General features: G+C 43.6%; 1 protein-coding gene across 5 annotated transcripts in view; it reads right to left on the reverse strand.

The window, feature by feature from the left end:
- Nucleotides 1-808: 808 nt before the first annotated feature.
- Nucleotides 809-22,430, reverse strand: part of Frmd4b (FERM domain containing 4B) — a 315,055-nt gene continuing 293,433 nt past the window's right edge. For 3 of the 5 annotated variants that reach the window (XM_060383834.1, XM_060383833.1, XM_060383835.1), the window contains 11 exons: nucleotides 21,401-21,539; nucleotides 20,747-20,888; nucleotides 19,634-19,767; nucleotides 19,426-19,545; nucleotides 18,113-18,341; nucleotides 15,209-15,265; nucleotides 13,263-13,410; nucleotides 12,174-12,293; nucleotides 10,005-10,819; nucleotides 6,818-6,950; nucleotides 2,412-3,550 (listed from right to left, as the gene is read on the reverse strand). In XM_060383834.1, the coding sequence (XP_060239817.1) occupies nucleotides 3,379-3,550; nucleotides 6,818-6,950; nucleotides 10,005-10,819; nucleotides 12,174-12,293; nucleotides 13,263-13,410; nucleotides 15,209-15,265; nucleotides 18,113-18,341; nucleotides 19,426-19,545; nucleotides 19,634-19,767; nucleotides 20,747-20,888; nucleotides 21,401-21,539 (2,209 nt within the window). In that variant the 3' untranslated portion in view covers nucleotides 2,412-3,378. The other 2 variants (XM_021642357.2, XM_060383832.1) reach the window with 2 other exon arrangements.

Raw genomic sequence — 22,430 nt, forward strand, 5'->3', positions numbered from 1 at the left:
TGTGTGTGTGTTTGTTTTTTGTTTTGAGCAGGAAAGGAAGATTTTTCACATAGGTAACATGCTCAGAAACACTCATTTCGGTTTTCCTTACATTTCATTTTCAACCCAGCTCTCTCTAATAAACAGGGTAAGAAGTCAGAAACCGAAATGTTTTCATTTGAAGAGGCTTGTTTTTTGAAAATGAAGATGGATTACTCATTATCAAGCAGTCCATATTTTCAAACCTAAAATTTTAAAATCCTCATCAGTCATTGTCAGCGAAGCAATTAAATACCACATTTGCTCAATTTTAAGACCCCTATGGTAAGGCACAGCCATGGGCCGGTGTATCCTGACTAGTGTGTGCAAAGACCTGGGTCCAGCCCAAAGATGAAACAACAGAATAAAACAACATTTTATGTGTCACGAAGACAGAAAGAGGGCTGGAAAGATGGCTCAGAGATTAAGAGCACTGACTGTTCTTCCAAAGGTCCTGAGTTCAACTCCCAGCAACCACATGATGGCTCACAACCATTTATAATGAGGTCTGGTGCCCTCTTCTGGAGTGCAGGCAGAAAACTGTATAAATAATAAATAAATCTTTAAAAAGAAAGAAAACAAACCCCAACCAAACTCAAAACAAGTAACTCAAACCACGTGATGAATTGTATTTTCAGATTTATATATGTAAAAAATGTGTATCTTGGAATCAACAAAACACTGCAATATTAAAAGAATTTGTGACTTGCTTAATGTCCTTCGTGAAACGGAACATCTCAAAATGCCTCTTGTGTACCCCAAACATAAACACAAGCACTCGAAAACACGCTCAGTAGCACACCATCAGTTTATTGACCTACGTAAAAAAATAATAGGTCTCCACAAGTCAGAACAGGGAAAGTATATGCAAAAGGCTATTTTCAAGTCCAGAAGGCTATACAAATCTGCAAAAAGGAATAAGTTATTGGTTTTTTTTTTTTTTTTACTTGTGTCTTTTTTTTTTTTCAAAAATTTTTTTCCCAAACTTCATTTCTAATGATACAAAGGACGGAGGACCGGTTTATCAAATCAATTTTTTTTATGTATATATTACATGCTTTGGAATACAAGTAGAAAAATGTTCCAGAAAAGTTGTTGAGAAATGTCTCTATTCACAATATGAGCAAGAAACTCGTATAAAAGGGAGGGGAAGGGAGCACCTTTCGTGGGATTTTGAAGCGGAATAAAGAGACAAAAAAAAACCCAAGGCTGCTCTAAAAGCAAGCAAAACCTCATGAACAACAAATCTAGGCTAATTGGTTCCTCCGGGGCGGGGGGTATGAGGTAGTTTAATCCTCATAATTCAATCTCCTGCAGCTGGGAGTAAAGTTCTTTTCTGCCAATCTCGTTTCGTCACTTTGTAACTGGGATTTACTTCTGGAGTTGAGATCGTAGGCTTAACTTTCTACTGTTCACCACTTTAAGGCACGCGATTCATCTATGATGATGTGGGTTGGCTTTGTCCTCTGGGGTCCTGTCTGTTATCATCTCGAAACACTTTTTTTTTTCAGGCTCCTGGTTACACAGACTGTCCACCCTGAGCCCACCGTGTCGAGGTGGAGAGCCAGGGGGTCTTGAGCAGTCAGTATTGGGAAGCACAACAGGGATGGTAAGAACGTGTTCCAAGCAGGGCTGGCCAGTTGCTTCGTTCCCTCTAGTTGGCTACCATCGAGTTACAGTAACAGGGTACTACAGCAACCAGAATGACTAGAATCCATACGAGGGTGCTTATGAAAAACATCACTTGTAATGTCCTAACACATTTACACTCATTCAGAACTTCATGAAAATCTAACTCTTCTTCAAGTAAGTTTCCAATACTGTCTAAAAATTGTCCTCATCTCTTTGTAGAAACAGCATGTTTTCTGTCAGCTCATGAGTTCAAACCTTGTGGTGACGAAACACGATTCAGGAGCTTCTGGGTTCCCCCTCTCGGCATTCTGAACTGTGCTCTGAAATTTCCCGTCCTTCTTTCCAATGGGACAGACTCCCTGAACATGTCCCCAGGTTCGAGGCTTGCCTTTGACAGTTCTTCCTCCCTTCGTAAGAGCTCGCTGTGGGGCAGACTTCGGGATGGGTTAGTGCCTGGAGTTTGGAAGGCCAGACCTCATCCAGGGCTTTGTGGGGCTTTGTGTGTGATTCACTTTCAAACCACATAAGTCTTCTCTTCCCCCTTTGATGCCTTCAGTTTCTAAAGCCTTCTAGAAGACTTTTCAAGGCACGCTAGTGTGAGAACGCGCAGTGCATGGACAGGGGTCCAACTGCATTCAGACTAATGTTCCAGGCTTGGAGTCTTCGTGCCAAAAGAGTCTCTGCTCACTCTCCAGGTTGTCTTCCAGCTGGTTTCCATCTGTACCGTCCAGTGGAGTGGTCTCTGCATACTGTCTGTTGAAGGGAACCAGGAAAATTACCACCAGAAACGATTTCGCTCCCTCAGTACAAACTGTCCAACAGGTTAGAGGGAAGCACTGTTAAGAAAAAAATTCCCAGAACTTAAGACAGGAGGCAAAGAGTGCATATCTGCCTCACGGAACAGTGGAGCATTGTCTAGCAGGCACATAATAGATCGTCGGGTTCTAAGAAGAGTTCTACCTTTGTTTAACTTTCATTTACTATTGATTAGGGACCAAAAGGTATTAAGTTACATGTTAATTTAAAGGTGTTTGTCTGGAAGAAATAGACTTTCCAGCAGAAAGTGTTATGGGTCACAGGTTATTGCCCTGCTGGACACTGCCTGGCTTGGTGTATAATTTAACAGTTTTATCCCAGTACTCTCTTTCATTGTTTTGAATTCTCCTTGAAACAGCGTAACTAGTTTCCTTATTAATAACGATAATAAAAAGATGGATCTTTGACACGTTTACTTCTTAACTTGTTAAAGAATCACATTTTAACTTTTTTTTTAAAGTGTCTTTTTGATAACTCTTCACATTAAAAGAATAGACTATGTGCTTTTCTCAGGGGCAAGAAAAATACTTAAAAGTTGGCAGGGATACTTTGGAATATATATCGTATCTTGAGGGTTTATGGGCCAAATATAAATTGTCAATGGCCCAGGAAATGACAGGATAGAGGCATTTTGGTCTGAACACTGCCAGAAAAAAGAAAAGAAACAGTCATATTTGGATGGTATATTCAAACAAGCACAGCTTATTATACAAACAGTTCAGTTAAGATCTTTAACAGCAGGTTAAAAGGTTGTTAGACAGTTAGTACACTTCTATCTAATTCAATTCCAAAGTCTTTTAGTAAAGCTGAGTAAGGAGTCTTTGAAAGGAGAGCTTGGGGAGTAAATACTATATAAATTCAGGAGTTTTAGTGTTTTCAGGAAACGTCAAAGCAAAGTCAGATTTCACACCCTCACACGGCAGCCATGGGGGGGGGCGGGACGGCGACAGTCCTGCCGTAGAGAAGCAACAGGCAGAGCGCGCTGTACTTACTACCGCTGGCTACACTGAGCAAGACAGAGCTTAATACTGATCTCACTTCTGGAGTCACAGCCATCCTCTGCGACAGAGGGCCTCGAATGTGCCTAGTGGTGGGGAAAGTTAGAAGGGAACAGGAGAGGGAGAGGAAGACAGGAGGTGGGAGAAGACAAGTTCATCTGAAAACTGGAGCACAGAGCACAGACCTGCCTCTCGTGAGACACTCCTAGCACAAGAGGCTTGTGCCTGTCTGCTTCCGGGAGCTCGCTCACCAATACTAAGCCTACCAACCCATACTGAGGAAAAAGTTGCCAATAAAAACTCCTAGCTTTCTGAAAATAGCACTGAGCTTATATATTTATTCACTCATGTGTTGCTGAGCGTTTTAAGTCTTTAGTGTGGACCAGCTAGATTTTTTCTTGTACATCATGAAATTAACTCTGTCTCTTAGAGCAGTCACCAGCGTAACTAATACATTATTAATTGAACAAAATCGGGTTCACCATGACATGTCCACAGGTGTATGTGTGCTGTCCCTGATGTTAAAAAAAATCTTGTGTTTTGTTGGTTGGTTTGCTTTTTCCTTTTTTTTTTTTTTGAGACAGGGTCTCACTTGACCCCAGACTGAGTTTAAACCCACGTAACTGAGGTTGTTCCGAGTTTGTCTTAGCCACTCAAGGGCATGACCCACCACAGCAGCTTTACGAACATGTTTCCATAAGAATGTATCATGGAATTCCTAAGGTGAATTTCTGAAGCTTTATTGTTTATTGAAGATTATTGTTGCATTTGGCTTGTTAATAACTTGAATTAAATTAAAATGATCAAATTGTATCATGGTTGTTCCCCCCCCTTTAAATCCCACTCAAGACAGACTGAAATATGAGCTTCTATCATCTCTGTGACACACACATTGCCCATTCATCTGAAAAGCAGGAACATAAAAAAACACATTCTTCACTGGGCAGTTGTGCAAGCCTTTAATCCCAGCACTGGGGAGGCAGAGGCAGGTGGATCTCCGAGTTCGAGGCCACCTTGGTCTACAGAGTGAGTACCAGGACAGCTAGGGATACACAGAGAAACCCTGTTTTGAAAAACCAAAAGCCAAAATAAAACGAAACAAAACCAAAAAACCCCAAACTCCAAAACTAAGCTAACTAACCCCCCACTCAAAAAACAAAACAAACAAACAAACAAACAAAACAAAAAACAAAACAAAACAAAACAAAAAACCCCCCCCAAAACCTATAATAACCCATACTTCTCAGTTTTAAGTTCTAATCCTCCTTTGGGGATGAATCCTGAGGAAGTGGTCTGTAATGCAGACAGACACATTGCACAGTATCACTAATAAAAAGGGGACATAATTAATTGTTCAACAACTAGGGTGCTTTTAACTAAAGCACTATAAATTTAGTAATTAGTTATATATGTAAGGTTTAAAAATTTAATCATAGCCACATAAAAGGAAGTGCACACCTTTAATCCCAGCACTTGAGAGGTAGAGGCAGGCAGATCTCTGAGTTTGAGCCCAGCCGGGTCTACATGGTGAGTTCCAGGACAGCCTGGGCTACACAGAAAAACCCTTTCTTGAAAAACCAAACCAACCAAACAAAAAATTTAACTACATAGGAATGTATTTTGTGATATTAAATTTTTAGAATGAGATGAATAGTTTCATACATAATATGAAAAGAAAAACTGTTTACTGTGTCATTATTTGTATTAGAGTGGACAGAGGAAAATGGAGAAATGTGTCAAATGTTCATATCGCTGTCTCTGGTTGGTGAGATTATGGCTCCATTTGTTATCTTTTCTAGTTCTTTATTATTTTCCATATTTTTCCCACAATGAGTGCCCGTGAGAACACACCCAACACACTACAATGGAGCTTTAAATAGCTTCTGATTTCCTGCACATTTTTATGCTCCCTCTGACGTCAGCTTTCTCCATTCAACCATCTTTGTCTGACTGAAATACACAGGCAGATTTGGTGAAAACGGATTGTCTTCTTAGGATGGTTAGCAAGTTTCTGGATTCAATGAAAGTGGCGTTAAAGATACTGAAATTGGCAGAAAGGAAAGAAATACTGCCAATGTGATGAGAGCTGTGTTGAAGGGGTTCAACTTAAATTTGGGGCCGCACATTTTGTATCTTGTGGCAAACTCATTTTTAAGCATTATTCACTTATATCCCAGCCCACTGATGCCCTGTGAGGTACAGTTTTGCCCAAAGCCTATTTTGAGCACACCCTTTGTTGAGCTGAGACAATTGGCCTAATATTTTAAGCCAAGAAAAACGCTAGTGGAATGTGGGGAAGGAAAACAAGGACTGGCAGATTGAATACTTCCAATTAGCTTAGAACACCAGCTGCCTCTGCAGGGAGCTGCTAGCCTGCCTGGTTCACCAGCACAGACACTTTACAAGTGGTTGTCTCTGTAGTTTCCTTCACCGGAAGCAGCGATGGGACTTAAAACATTAAGATAAACAAAACAAAACAAAACACAACCAAAAAACAAAAAGAACCCAGAAAATGCCTGTCTTCATAGCACCATGAATAAAGCTAATGCCTCCTCTGCAGAAGAATTGAAAACCATGTCATTCTAAGTCTGTGATTGTTTTTTTTTTTATTATTATTATCATCTATTTTGTGCATTTTAGTAGACCTGAGATGATACGATGACCATTCATTCTATCCACCTGCCTGTATCATCTGTGCCAGGGGAGTTAGTCAGATGTCCAGCCGGAAAGAACTATGCTTCCTTAGAGTCGCGCTATAACTTGCCGTGCTGGTGTGTTCCCTTGACTGTTTACAAGGAACTACTTTCAAAGACAAATAGGACAGCTGGCTGTGTCCACAAAAGACAGCAAGTGGCGAGATCCGGCTGGCCAACTGTTGGCTGGACTTTGGTACAAAGAGCTTTGCTGGGGGGGAAGAGATTTTTTTTTTCTTTCTGTACTTTTTCTCTTTTTCAGAAAAGACCTAACTGGACATTATCCACAATACACTTTTAAGTACACCCTTAAAACAGAAGAAAAAGAGAAGCCCAGCTTTGGACTGGGGCCTCAACGGATGCAGGGTAAGGACAGGGCTGAATTTGGTTTAGCTCGACGGGGCTCAGAAAACTTTAAAAGTCCTGCTGTACTTTTGTTTTTGCTGGCCTTGTGGTATTTGTCTTCAGAGTACGACACAGACGCAGCTAAGATGCAGAATAATGAGCATGGCCATTTTCCAGTGAAACATTTACTGAACGAGGCGGCAGTTAAGGTTTGGCCTGTGGGCTCTCGTTTACCACCACTTCAGACTGCAATGCAGGAGCTGTGCATCCTTCAAAGAGGACCACGCTCCTCAAATCTGGTCAGTACTGTCTCACCTGCTTGGAGAAGGCAAGGGATTGTAGATGCTGCCATAGTAGCTGGTGTAGGGAGAGTGTACTGGATTTTCGTATTCAGACAGCCCCATGGATAACTGGGTCCTCCAGTTCCCGGAAGCATTTGTGGAAGACACTAGAAATAAGAGTGAGGAGAGAGAAAAAACATTAGCTGAAATAGTCCAAGTGAAATATGTTCAGGTTGCTTTACAGTGTGTAGAGCAGAGACATGAGAGGCCCTGGTTTAGGTTTGTATTTGCCATTGCTGGAGACAGATCCAAGCCTTGCCCCTGTTCTATTCCTGAGACAAACCCCTATTTGAGCCAGAATTTTCAGTCAGTTCAATTTGTTGGCTTAATAGCTAGCTGAGTGACTTGGGCAAATAGCTTATCCTTTTTAAGCTCCATTTTCCTTATATGTGGAGAGGTTAATGACATAGATATATTCCATGTGGCTACAACACCAGGACTAAAAGTAATTATGGACATCTTTAGCCCAGTGCAGAATAAAGACTCACAGCGTGCTTAAGCATTATTGGTAACAGGAGTTAGTCCAAAGGAAAGACAAAAACATATTCAATTATACATATTTTCAAGCAGCCCAGAAGGAAAAGGGAGAGGATTTCCATGAAGGGAGAGGATCTTGACCCCCGGCCTTCAGATATCTGAGCAGATGGCACTTGAGAATAAGGAGGTCTGTGGAGGCCACACGTCCAGCCAGGTGACCTGCTGAGACTTGACTGCTAAAGGAAATACAGGCCACTTGGCAAGACAAGGACATTTTCTGTCGCTGAATGAAAGGTGATGGGGGTGGGTGGAGAAGCTAGCAGGAGGAGGAAGGGACTAGTTTTGCAGAAGGGTGGAACCAGGAGAGGACAAGGGCATAATTTAGAAGCAGAGCCCAACTGAAGGCATGTCACTGGGTTTCTGCTCTCTTCTTTGTAAAACCAGTCCTGCTCCACACCCAGGTTGAAGAGTATCCAAGTCTCATACAGACAGTCCTGGTCATGGTTCTTCCTGCTCCCCATGTTCTGTTCCTGGCCACTGACCTCTTTCCATACCCACATGCAATCACCACAGACAGACACACATGAAAATGCATCTGTGGCCATAATGCCACTCGATTTTCACTAACAGATATAGGATCACAGTATCTTTCCAAGACTGAGCACCAAGTGAAGATTCTGAAGCTTGGCGGGGTGGGGTTGGGGGGTCAGACTGTTGGAGCTGGGACAGAAGCCCTACTCTGTCACCCGCTAGGCTAAGAGATTGGCAGAGTAATCCAAACTCTCTAAACCAGAGTCACCTTAACTGTGAAATAAGAATAACCACAAACCTAACTACAGGGCTGATCTGACAGCACTGCCCCTCGTATTCAAAGGGCACCCTGGCACAGAGAGCTGCCAAGAAAAGGTGGCTACCATCACTGCTGAAACTGAGTCACCACAAAGAGTTCAGGTGGTGCAAAATCTGACTAACTAGAAACAGGAAATACAGCTCTCCACGGGAATGATTCGTGCCTGTAGAGATACAGCTCTAAAGCTATAACATGCGGCAGGAACATTCCAGAAGGGATTTCCGGGAGCCTTGTTCTCATCCACGTAATTCTTTATGAAGGATGCTCTTAGCCAGGTGTGGTAGGGCAGGCATGGGAGAGGCCTTGTGAGTTTGAGGCTAGCTCAGGACACACCATAAGATCCTATCTTTAAACGCCAAGGTGGTGGTAGGGTTTGGGGTGAGGAGGAATGCTTTTGGTGGTACAGTCAGCAGAGCTGATACCAGGTCTGAATCAGGGAGTATTACCTCCGTTTTCACCCTTGCCCTAGATACAAAGTCAACAGCCATGGCAGTGGAGGGTTTTAAATCACAGCTGTTTTCCCCCAGGCATTCCCCAAGCCCAGTGCAACCAAAAGCCATCCACAAGAATTTCCAGACCCCTGTTTGCTTTTATCCTTAGAGAGCTCTGTCCAGGTGTTCCCTGTGACAGCTTCTCATGCTTCACCCTGAACTTTCAGAGCAACACAGGTGTCCTCTAGATGAACGCCATAAACCCTAAGAAATACTGATAGGAGCCACTTTATGTGTTAGATGTGGTCAGAGGTGGGATAATGCTAGCAGAGGTCCAAAGTCCTAAAATAGGGGCAAAATGGAACCCATGCAGAAGTCGCCATGGCAATGTCTCCTGTCAGCAAACTTATGAATCATAAAGGTGCAGTTCACCCTGACTGTTCCACAGACTTGGAAATTCCCACACATGTATAAGGGAGGCAGCAAAACTCAGGACCCAGGTTTTTGTGTAGTTTAAGAATTCATTCATTTCTTCAAATCTGAAACTTACTTAATTTTCATACATTCCTTCAGCTGCTGACTAGACCCTGAGCTCATGGAAGCCAGACATTGCTTCAGGACTGAGCTTTCACAGTGGTGGGCAGACCTACCCTCGGCTCCTACTTTCTACTTAAATTACTTAGAATAGGTTAGAGTGTGTATCACGTGCTCTGCAAATGCGAGCAGAGAGAGTTAGAAAGGGAATGCTTTTGATGATCAAAATTATCTACAGAAATTCCTGGGGGTTTTGGTAATGATGGTGGACATGGAATCAGGTTTGCAAGAACTCCAGGCAAATACCACTGAGCTATGATCCCAATCTCCCAAATTCCTTACATTAACAATTCAGTAGAATATAGTGAGATAAGATAAGCGAAGTAGGTAGAGAGATACTTAGCAAATATCAGCTTCTATCAGAATTCCTGCAAGCCTTCTCCAGGCAGGTACATGACTATTCAACCTTTAGATTTATCACATCTTGGCCAATGCCTTCTGCTAACCTTATGTGTTTCTTTATTCTTTCAAATTGTCAAACTCCAATGATGAGAATGCATTTAAAAGGTGTGGTTGTCAGCCTAAGACCCAGACAGCACAAAGCTTGTGAAAACACCACCACAGGACCACACATAGACCAGGTGCTCACCAAGTGTGTGCTAGGCTGGATTCTACAAATGGCATCATCAGAATCTTACTCTCTGTGAAAGCTCCAGAGCACTGTTCACGGTGGCTGTTGACCGAATGGCCACCACTCTTAATGACCTTGGGGACCAGTCTCGCGAGCCTACACAGGAGTGGTTTGGGGTGGGTTAGGAGTGTGATACACTGGTGGCCCCAAGGGTGATGTGCCTCCCTGGGCATCTTACCTGAAGAGTAGGAAGACGCCCGACTGCTTGGAGAACAGGGCACCTGCAGCCCAGCATAGCCCAGGCACCTCTGTGGGCCTCTGTCCGAGTCAAAGCTAGTCTGTGGGCTGTGCCCCTGATCCTTTTGCCCAGAAGCCCTCTGGTACCAGCCACGCAGGTGCTCAGCAACTAAGGCCTTGTGGATGTTTTTGGTGATGTGCTCCGATTTCACGGCAGCCTTCCTTGGCAGCCGGAGGGTTGCATAAGGGTTATGGGGTACTCGGTCTACCTCGTCTTCGTGGAAAGACCTGCTGTAGTCCCTCTGGCGGTCGTATCCATAGTGAGCCGAGGATCGGTAGGTAGGATTGACGCTGTACTGTCCCTCAGTGTCATTCTCATAGACATAGCCGCCACTATAATACAGGTCACACTCGGCAGATGGTGGGTATCCGGTGATATAGTAACCAGAAGGAGGCGGGTCCTGACCCTTTGAGTAGACACCGTTCCTCAAAGTATCCTTTTGTGCTAGGTTGGGCATGCTTCCTGAGTTGGAAGTGGAAACACTGTGTTTCTTGGACCTTCTTCTCCCCCTGGCTCGGGTGTCCAGAGTCTGGGTGGTGTAGTAAGGGCCAGCGGCGGGGGTCACACAGTAATACTCGGAGCTTGACTGGCTGGTGTACGAAGACCCGTCGTCCAGGATCTCGGTGCTGCTGCTTCTTTGGGATTTGGAAAGGGTGAAGAATGGCTTGTCGCTGTCCATCTCAGAGAGCAGGTGGTGGGACTGGGACTCCAGGCTTCCGCTCCGCTGGCGGCAGTGCTGAGATGAAGGGTCGGGCCTGAGAGAGGAGAAGGGGAGATGAGTACAAGAGAAGGATCCAAGGAAGGAAAAAAAGAACCCTAGGCCGAGGACAGAGGGGATGACTTGCTCCATAGTAGGGTGTTTGCTGTGAGCACGGGAGCTTGGGTTCAATACAGCAGAACCCACGTTAAAAAGGCAGGCATGGTGCCTGTAAACCCAACACCAGGGCTTGCTGAAGCTTGCTGGCCAGCCAGGCTAGCCAAATTGGTTCAATGGGAGACCTTACCTCAAAAGATAAGGTGGAGAGTTGATTGAGGAAGGTACCCCATGTTGACTTCTGGTCTCTCTCTCTCTCTCTCTCTCTCTCTCTCTCTCTCTCTCTCACACACACACACACACACTCACACGAACATATAGGAACACACACAATGCAGAGAAAAGAAGACACTGAGTGGATTCATAGCTTTTAAATTCAATCGGACTTTGCAGGTTTCTAAGTTGGACTACACCTGTTACTTCATGCACTGGGTCACACGGAAGTTCATTATCACAGTCCAAATAAGGGAAAAATCAGTTCTGTTGATTGTGCGTGTCATATGCTTCCTTGAGACTAGGGAGGATATTTATGACATCCTGCATTAAAGCTAGAAGATGCCCTATGCCTCACTTAGTGTTAGATTATATAAGAGGAGAGGACAGGCAAAGTTGAGTAGGGCCTGGGCCTAAGTCAGAGATGCTGGCGCTGAGCCATGGCATGGCTGTCTAGTCATCCGCTGTAAGAGTTAGGGCAAGATATTTTACCTCTCTCAGTTTTGCTTCTGTGTTTGCAAAATGAGATAAAAATGGTACCTAATACACACTTCGTAACAGGCTTGCTGTGGGTACTAACTAAAGTAGCAAGAGTAAAGAATTTACGGGGCTGAGGATATAACTCAGTTCATAGTACTTGTCTAGCATGTGTGAAGCCCTGGGTTTGGACCTTGGCACCACATTAACCAGGTATAGAGGTGGACTTCTGTAATCCATCACTGAGGTGGTGGAGGCAGGAGCATGAGTAGTGAGTTTAAGGTCAACCTGGACTATATGAAGTGAAACAAGATAAAACATTTAGCACAGAACTCCGCAAAAACACCACCGCAATTATTCTCATCCTTGCCAATGAAAGGTAATACCTAGCTGGGGAAATTAAAATACTAAAAATCCAATATATACCTGGAGGAACCAATCTTTGCCGACAAATTAGAAGTTTGTAAGTTAGCAGGAAATGGGCCAGAACGAGTCAGGGCTACCGCTACAGAAAGTCACTTTAAATGACTTAGAAGTGCAACCAAAGCGAGGCAAACACTCAAGCCAAACCGGCGGGGCCAAAGCTGTGGAAATGAAGCTCTTACTCCAGGTGGCTGCTGCTATAGGCGGTCCGGGTCAGGACTGGCGTGGTGGGCATGCTCCGCCCTCCCTGGGGCCGCCTCTCCAGGGTTTTGTAAGGGCTGCTGTGGGTGGACAGCATTTCTCTGCGAGCAAAAAGAACCAAAGAAAGGATGAGTCTCCCGATACTTCCTGTACATTGATATGAGACTTACTGGAAAAGAGATGGAAGGAGAACGTAGGAGAAGGAAGAAGGAGTGTCTCTAAAGCACCCGTGGTCTGACTCTCTGGGGCCACGCCCACAGCCGATAAGAGGATGCTCAATAGGATAGATGGGGGGTCGGAGGGGGGCAACCAGAGTGAGGCTCTGCAAACACTTCGTCTATGGAGTCTGGTAGTAGATATTTGGGGCTTCAACACGTACACAGTACAGAAGAGGGTGGGTGTGGCCTCATTCTAACAAATGGCCATATTCCAACAAATTAATGCAGTTCTCCGACATCACCAAATAGTATTGCTTTTGACCCATTCCCTCCAATTTCTTAAAAGTTGTTTGTTTTTGTTTTGTTTTGTTTTGTTTTGAGTTCATGGTGGCAGAGTCTGTCGAGCCCACAGGGGGTTATCGGCTGGTACTCATATGATTAGCACACACAGATCCTGGCACCAGCTCTCCAGTGCCCAGAAGGAAACTCCCTGAACCACTGTCTACTTCCCGTGAATGTAAGCACAGTGCATTATAGCTCAGAAGTACAAAAATAAACATGTAGGTATCCATAATATGAGACCACACACACAATAGGAAAAGTTTTTCATATGTTTTTTCCAAAGTGATATACTTACAAATATTTACATTTTTAACAAGAGACCTTCCTTTTGTATGTTTAGGATTTACTTAAAAATTAAAATTGCATGTAACATTTTCATATTGTATAATATCTGTTTATACTGTCTTCTTATTTTATTGGTAATTAATTAATTTATATTTTAGTTTTAGTAGTGAGGACATAATCTCTTTTGGCGGCCTTGGCTGGCCTTCAGGCTAGTCTCAAACTTGCTGGAATCCTTCTCTAGCCTCCTGATGCTATGCTGCATACATCACTGCTCAAAGCTCTCACCTAGACTGCCTGGTGTCCAGGAACTGTTCGTTGATGGAGGATTTTCTGAAGTGGATCCGTTCAATACCGAGAGACTTGGGGGGTAGAATTCTTGGAGAATGAGGTACTGAACTTGGTCGCTGCCCAGCAAGAGTGAAGGAGTCATTGGCTAAAATGAATCAAGGAGGAAATGAATAAGGATGAGGAAATGAGTAAATGAACAGCTTGTCAATTTTTCACACAAAACATTTTTTTTTAGACCAGATGAAGAAAGGTTCTTCTCAAGACAATATTGGCAGGGTTATGTAGTAGAAACACACACATTCTGTAAAATTAAGTTTTATAACTGGCAGTTAGGAAAATAATACCGAGGTCTGAACCAATTTTTCTCAACTCTCAGTGACTACTCTGAGCAGGAAAATCATGCAGGTGATGGTGATGGTGATGGTGTCACTTTCAAAAACTTCTATTAAAGAAAATCTTCAAGTTGCCAAGTGTGGCAGTACCCACCTTTAAGCCCAGTACTTGGGAGGCAGATGGGATTCTGGGAGTTTGAGGCTAGCCTGGTCTACATAGTGAGTTCCAGACTAGCCAAAATTACACTGTGAGACCATGTCTAAAAAGAAAGGAAGGAAAAAGGAGGGGAAGGCAGGAAAGCCCAGTTTGCAAAAGGCCAAGCCAATATGCCAGATGTTTTTTGTTCCTCTTTGAAGACCTTAGGCCTCTGAGGCCATCGGCTCATCCCACGGGGGATGGGCTGTGTTGTTGCAGAGGTGGTATGTTCGGCATTAACCTGTGCCTTTTCAAAAAAATAGGCGGCAAGTGTGTTGGACTGCAGCTCAAAGAAGGATCCTGAGGTCCTGAGATTTGATTTTATTTACCATCAAACTCAGAGAAAGAGCAGTGGGGTTGGGAGGTGAGGGGTGGGGGTGGGGGCAGGTTCAGGGCAGTGGCTTCCCGGAATTTTTCAAATCCTATCAGACAGATAGCCAATCAACTGATTAGGTATAAAGAAGTACAAGGAAGGAATCAGCCCCCTGACAGGAAACACATTTTGTCCCAGAACACACTGAACTATATTGGCCACTGGGACACATATTGCTTACTTACAGGAAGTGGCAAAAATGACATGAAGTTTAACTCATAAAATGTGCCTTTCTTCCTAGGGAAAATAGAATCAGTTCCCACCTCTCCAAGAAAATCAGTGGTATGCAAAGCGGACACTCTAGTTTCCTGGTTTGGTGCTGGGTTCCAGATAAGTAAAACATCACCACTGGAAATCCGCTTGGTGGAGGACTGTGTAGCTTACACAGTTCTAGTCTTTTATTTAAACTACAAAGTTTAAATAAAGAAAAAGAAAAAAAGGACTTTAACACCCTTACAGACAGACGTACTCATGCGATGGATTTCTGATTGGGTGGACCTATGTTTAACATGCTAGCCTGCATAGATGACAGTAATAGATCCCCAACGACTTGTATAAATAGTTGTAGTTTTGTCTATTCTGCACAAAAGAGAAACAAGCTGGCTTTCCTTTGTTTTTGTGGCTGCTCTTTGTTAGACAGAGTGTTAGGGCTAGAACTCATTTTGTAGCAAAGGGAGGCCTTGAACTCGTGCAGCGTCTTACCTCTGCCTTCCAAGTACTGGGACCTGGGTTATTTGGTGTTGGGGATCAAACCTTGGACATCGTGCACGTTAAGCCTTATTATTAAGAGTGCTCACTGCTTTTTTTGGAAGACTTGAATTCAGTTCCTAGCACCGATGCCAGGAAGGCTCACAAAATGGCCTGTAACTCCAGCTTTGGGGCATCCAGCCCTTTTGGGTACCCACTCACATACGGTCTACACACACACACACACACAGACACACAGGAATAAAAATAAAAATAAATCTGAAAAATGATCTTCATACTTCAGAGTATCTAATATTTTTAAATTGAAAACAGCAGAAAAAGAGCAGCCACTTACGATCATCATAGGTAGTGGTGTCCGACAAAGAGCTACTTTCAGATGGAATTATGTCTTCTGTGAATAAAAATAGCCTGCCTTTAGTATAATTGCGCATTTAAACAATTAGAGTGAGTTCAGCAAAGCAATTTTCAGTGAAGTGCATTTTATTTTTCATTTAGATAAATGTAAGCAATTACAGTGCATTAAGAATAATTAGCTGTTGTCGGAATAATTTACGTTCTACTGGAGATAAAAACAAAAAGAACGAAAACCACCTGACCTATTGTATAGACGTTATGATTGATTTGTCATTTCTTGGAAACCAGAGGGGAGACTGATTACTCCTGGTCTCCCCAAGAATAACAAATCTGGGGGTGCCCCATAGTTCTCTTGTATACTGTGAATACTGCCTCTATTATTTGTAATTCCTAATATGCTGTGAATGCTGCATAAATAGTTGTTATGTTGTTTATCAAATAATGAGTTTAATACAAAGATGATTTTTCCTCAAATATTTTGCCCTGACGCTGGCTGTATCTATAGAGGCAGAATTTGAGTATAGAAGGATTGACTACTTCTTTTTCTTCTCCTCCTCCTCCTCCTCCTCCTCCTCCTCCTCCTCCTCCTCCTCCTTCTCCTTTACTTTCTCAATCTCATCTCCTCTCTTTCTGGAGACATGGACTTACATGGAAGCCCAGGCTGTTCCTGAACTCTCTATATAACTAATGACAACCTTCTATGTCCCAAGTGCTAGGATTACAGGCATACATCATCCTCTCTGGTTTTATAGGTGCTAGGGACTTAACCCAGGGCTTCATGTAATGCTGGGCAATACCAACTGTGCTACATCTTCAGCTCCCGGCTATATCACTTAGGATAGGATGACTAGCCACAGAGTCTGGGTTGTAAACTAGTTTGCAATGTTTCCTATACCTTGAAAGGAAACCACATTCCATATATGTCCTAAAAAGCCCCTTTTTGCACTCTAAAAACCCTAAAGCAGCACTCTTACCCTCGACTCTGACAAGCCCAAAATGCCCACAAATATCAAATACTTCTACAGTGCAAAATTGCGTCTCCTTAAGAAGCTCTGAATTGGAAGACTTGGGTTTAAATCTTGTTTTTGTCATTTATCATCTGCCGGAGCTTGGGCCAGTTGCGTCATCTCAGTGAGGATCTTTCGGCTCAGCTCTGCAGTGGGGATGACAATGGTGCCCGTTGCACAGAGCTGAGCTGAGCTATTTGATTAACAACGTGCAGACCTTAGCCACCTCCAGGCACGCAACGCATGCTAGAGAAATACCAGCTAAGCACATGTGTTAGTCTTCTCACTCATACTTGGCCGTCTGAATGGAAATGGCAGCCATAATGCTTTGAGCATCTCTGGTGCTCCTTTGGTAAAAAGAGCTGCCTCGGACGTGTTGATATGATTTTTGCAAATCACTCTGTATTCAGCGCCGGCTGTTTTGGTAGCAGGTTCTAGCCATTCCGATGTAAGTTTTAAAGTCATTATGGAGGAACTGTCTTCATTCAAACTCAAATGCTAATCTTTATCAGAGCCAGGCAGACCGGACCCTCTTAATTAGACACAGAGTGGAACTTGAAGGCGGGGTGCCAGGAGAGTCAGCTGCCGTGTACACTTACAAAAACATCTCACCAATATATGCCCAGCCAATGGCACCATCTGCTGCCCAAATGTCAGCCACCAAAGAGGAGGAGAACACTTGGGTCTAGCACAGCTTGCGGGTGAATTGGCTGTGACAAATGGCCATGAACATTTAGCACACTGTTCATCCCCCCCATGTCTGGAGGCAAAGGACGCAACTGCCATCAAACCAACTGGACCACACATTTAAATTCTTCAGCTGTAGAGGACGAACATTTGTGTGTTAGCTGTATATTCCCAAAAGTCATGTCTCAGCTTTATGAGTCAAAGGCCCTAAGCCTGCTCTGTTCTAAACCCAGTTACTGCAGCTTATCAAATATGATTACTTCACCTTCTAGTGAAAATGTCAGGTACCGATAATGATTGTCACATGTCATCCTCTGGAGGAACGACCTCATTTTCTCAGGTGTTAACACATAAGGGTTGGGGGGTAAGGGGCTTGGGTTTAAGGAAACACCATCACATTTCAGTCATGATTTAGTCTAAAGACCACATTAGTATTTACATACGGTCAATTAGACTTTAAATTGGTGTAATAAAGACTTCCCCATTTGTTTTGTTGTTTTTTTTTGTTTTTGTTTTTGGTTTTTTTTTTCTGACTCTGAACTTCACAGATACATGATGTTGAGAACCTTAGAAACTGAAGAGAAGCAGGGTGCTTGCCACTCCACGGCTGTTAGCGTTTTCAAATCGTTCCTTATCAGTCATCCTCTGTGCAGCTTTAAACAAAGTCAGGATTACCTTGTGGTTATAATCTCATCTCTCATCTTTCCCCATTCCATGTTATCATTTACCATGTGCCTACTCTGAAACACTCTCTTGAAATGGACTAACCGTAAGACTTCTTCCCTAACCACACACATGCAAGGATGGGGCTCTAAGAAAATGCTGGGTCTGCCGCATCCAAACATCTTGCAGAAATGACTGTATCTAAAGCTCAGCACTCTTCACAGCCGTCACCACGGAAAGTATCTGGGGAAGTGACATCAGTCGAGTTACAGGAGAGCCTGTTTTATCAAGAGCCAGCATCCTTGTGAACCTTCATCCTGAAAGTTCACGCCCCCTCACGCAGAACCGCAACGGTGAGCCTGCCACCGAACAGCGAGTTCACATGCCTTTGACACTGAAAATTCAACTGCTCTTACCCTGGCAGCTTCGGATGCTGTCCTGACTGTCACCAAGTGAACGAGCGAGGAGCCCCACATCCCAGGAGGAGACCCGAGAACAGGGCCCGCCAACAGCTCCCGCTTACTAACCTGGTAGGGTAACTGCGGCTTTCTGGCTGGGCTTCTTCCCACACCGGATCCGGTACTCGTTTATGGAATTTTCAATCTCCTGCAGTCTTTTCACAGCATCTGTGTAATCTTGCTTTCGCTTTTTCTTCACGGTTTTACAAAGGTCTGGCTCACTGGCAAGTTTCTTTGCAGCTTCAACCAGCTTTTGCTGTATCAGGAAATTGCTCTCTAGTTCTTGTAAGGCTGGATCCTGCATTTAGACAATGACATTGCTTTATTTTAAAAAATATGCACAATCACTCTCTTGCATTACTTCTGGATGATAATGAAGGATTCTTGTATATTCCTGGATAACACACCCTTTGGGATGGAAACCGTCCACATTTTAATAATGTAGGCACCCTGAGATACTCTCCACGAAGACAAGACCTCTCTCACCCATCTTCACTTCACCATCTCATAGCCCAACCTCTTTTCCTCTCTAAGGAGGAAAATGACTTCGCATTCATCCACTTGGCTGGCTTGAGACCAGTTTTCAGAAAGAGAGTCTTCACCTGTGACTCACATGTGCAGAATGTTACTTTCCTATAGAGAGCAATCGAGCCACGTCATGTGGGTCTGACTGCTCTTTCTGGTTGTTCCTGGTAGCATGACTGAATATACTACTCACAAATAATCTTTTAATACTTTAGTTTGCTGAATTCGTAAGAGGGGGAAAAAAGTACTTTACAAAAGCGTGCTGGAGATTAAACTACACGCCATGTGCTGCTTAGGTCAGAGCTGCATGCACAGGCATGCACTCAGCAAATATCAAAACTCGATTATTATGAATGGAAGCGGAGATAGTCACATCCCTGTAAGAATCATGGGGTGGGTCCTAATGGTATAATTGTGTGTGATATGCAATCATGCAAGCACACATTCTGTTGGCTATCAAATCCTTCAACTTAATTATCCCGAATGCTGTATGTTATCTCACTTAATCCTTCAGAAGGGAGTTCCACCATTGTTTTCGCTTTACAGATAAACTGAAACTTTAGGGGGATGAAACTGCTCGCTGAAGGCTACTTGGTTTTAAGTGAAAGGATCGGAAGCTAAAATTCAATCCTAATCTCTGTGTTACTATTTATAACTTATGCACAGGGCTGATTTGATGCTCTCCGTGACTCAGGGAACAAAACAGTAAGAAACTCAATTCTGCTCAGAGGGTGCAGGGAAGAAAGAGTGCAATTTGGTCTACTCTATCCACTTCCATGGCTCTGAGAAGCACCTAGAACATGCCTGGGAACCTAAGGCACAGGAGGGGGACACTAACAGATGGCTCAGCGCCATACCTCCTCAGCAGGCAGTAAGTTGTCATCCAACTTGAAAGAGGTCCCCACTCGCCTCCTGACCTGAGGGGGTTTCTCGCCAGCGTTCAGTGGGTACTCCTTTGGCATTCTGCCCGTGAGCTCCTATGAAACAGGACAGGGTCAAGGGTACATAGCAGCCACCGACCACAGCCACCCAACCCAAGTGCCCAGCAAGGCCAAGGCCACTCACAGCCTCACGTAGACAGATCTTCTTCAGCTCCTCAACTTTTTTCAGGAGTTTTTCCTGCAACAGTTTCTCCTTCTTCTTGAGCTCCAGGATCTTCTCCCGCTTTTGCTCCTCCATGCCTTCTGAGTCCTGGGAACCTGGAGTGGGGGCAGGGCAGGGAGGTTCACACAAGGGACTGTTTCCTTCCTTGCTTGAGTGAGGGACAAAGGGCTGGAGAGGAAAGCTGCTCCCAAATGCTGGTTTTATTTCTTTTCTCCTTGTTTCTGAACATAATGAAAGGAAACCAGGGAACATTTCACATGCTTCTGGGCATCAGAGAGAGCCTGGTAAGAAAATGTCTCTGCATTTTGTGGCTCAGCCATTTTGGAAGACACAATTAAATGCTTTGTAGTTCAGGCACACACAAGGAGAAATTGCATTTTTTTTGGTTTTTTTTGTTTGTTTTTTGTTTTTTAAGAGTGAAAAGAAGATGGTCTCTAAGATGGTCCCACTCAGTACTTCTTTAGAAAGCAAAAAAGCAAGGCAATGGAACATTGCATGCAAAGGAACTACTCCCCCCCACTCCTATATCCCCACCCCCACTTCTTCAGACCCACAAGCTGAGAGGGTTTTAGTTAAGACAAGTCAATTTAATGATGTCACACAGGCATAGTGATAAGAGACTCCAGAATTCCCACAAAGGAAAGGACTGGGCCCAGTGATTACAGCTCATGAACTAGGCACTTGCAACTGTGCTTATATAGAATTTTACAGTCTGTGGAGAACCAGTGACATCAACACATAGCAGGAAAGTAAACATCTTTCAAGACAACCTTCAGCACTTAGTATCTTTGCATGGCTGTATAAATAACGGTACAAATGGCGGGGCATTGGGAGGCAGAGGCAGGGCCAGGCAGATATCTCTGAGTTTGAGGCCAGCCAGGTCTATGAGCCCATATCTCCAAATAAATAAATAAATTTAAAATGTTATTGGAAGCTGTTGTATACTGTTGCTTCCTCCCCCCCCAAAAAAAAAAGATGCATTTGGAAATTATTTATACCAAGCATGCAAAAAAGAAAAAGGGAAAAGAAAAGAGAGGGAAAAGGTGTCTTATACTTTCTTGAACCAGGAAATACCTGAGGATATCAGACTGCCATTGCTCGCCATGATAAACTGGCTTTTTGCCTCCAGAGTCACCAGCTTGGAGACCCTCTGCGTCCCAGTCTCCGTTAAATCCATTGCGATGTCGTCTAAACTTCTGGCTGAAGGAATTTTTGCCTGTGAAGCGAATAACATTGAAATAGAGTTAGCACAACCAGATCTTTAAATCAATACAATGATTAAGTTACTACTCGAACAAGATGTCAACACAGGGCAATTGAAGTCTTTAAAGTGGCACTTTAGAAACAGAGAACTTTAGTTTTTTTTTTCAGTAAGTATTAAGGATTCAGTCCCTAACTTTCAGATGAAACCAGCAATGTCACCACTGTAAGAGCATGTGTATGCCAAACCTCATAATATGGGAAATATATATATATTTATATTATATATATATTATAAATATATATAATATATATATATAATATATATATATAAATATTTATATTATATATATATTATAAATATATATATATTTCCATCTCTTTAATATGTGAAAAACTGAAACAGTTGGTAGCAAAGCTTAAAACTTTTTTTGTTTGTTTGTTTATATGGTTTCTGAGAAAATTCATTTTAGAACACAGGGGAAAAGGACTGGACTTTGTCCATAAAGGAACACCCCAGTTACTCACTTTGCTCTGCTTCCGGTCCAGGTAGAACTGATGCTGGCTAATGGCCATTACCCAGATGGACTTGATGAGAGAAGAGTTTGCATACCAGGTTTGTACAAACAGGCCACTCTGTCCAAAGGTTCTTCTAGACACCGAAATCCTAAAACACAAAGAAAACCACGAGTGTTTTCACCCCTGGGCCAGCAGCACACGGCGTGCACCCAGCAGGTACTGCTGTCATGTTAACAGCTTCCTTCCGTCTCTCAGCTGCACAGACTTCACCTGACAGGGGCTGAGGTTCTGGTGCTGTGTAAAACCAATCAGACCCAAGCAATCTCTGAATAAATTCCGACACGCTGAAATCCAGATAAGGAAGTTAGCCAAATGAGAAGCTGTACAAAAAACATCTGGTCAGAAACCACAGAAGTGGGACTACCACAAGTGGTGAAAGATGAGAGCAATCATTTAATGACAGCCACGAGGCCTGCAGAAAGCGCACCTGCCCAAGGCGAAGAGGGAGACTGAGGTAGATGCAGCCTGCAGGAGATGAACTTGGTGATAACTGACTGAAGAGGTGCAAGGCTCGAAGCGGTCCAGACTGCTGCTTGTACACCAGGTAAAAAGAGGAAAGGCAGGCGAGGAGGAGAGTCACAGTAGTGAGAGGCAAGACAACACAGGGAGGAGGGAGCCGGATGGGAAGGGCAAAGGGCAACAGGGCAGAAGGGCATGGGATGTGTGTGTGTGTGTGTGTGTGTGTGTGTGTGTGTGTGTGTGTGTGTGGTGCACTAATGTTCTTAGTAGGAACTGACTAATCTCCTTGGGTCATCTTTTTGTGACAGCAGTTTCCTGCTGTCCCTCTGACCTCCAAACACTATCTAGGCTCGAAAAGACTAACCGCTAAAGGGTACTTCTTGAGCACTCAGAGAACCTACATCCTGACCTCCATTCACGTGAATAACTTTGACGACTGTGTTGTTTTCTTTTTTTGATGACTAAGGAATGCTCAAAATAAAAATAAGCAAAGCACTAGAATAGAGAATTCTCCTAAGAA

This window comes from Meriones unguiculatus, chromosome 5 (assembly GCF_030254825.1).
Source record: "Meriones unguiculatus strain TT.TT164.6M chromosome 5, Bangor_MerUng_6.1, whole genome shotgun sequence".
NCBI lineage: Eukaryota > Metazoa > Chordata > Mammalia > Rodentia > Muridae > Meriones > Meriones unguiculatus.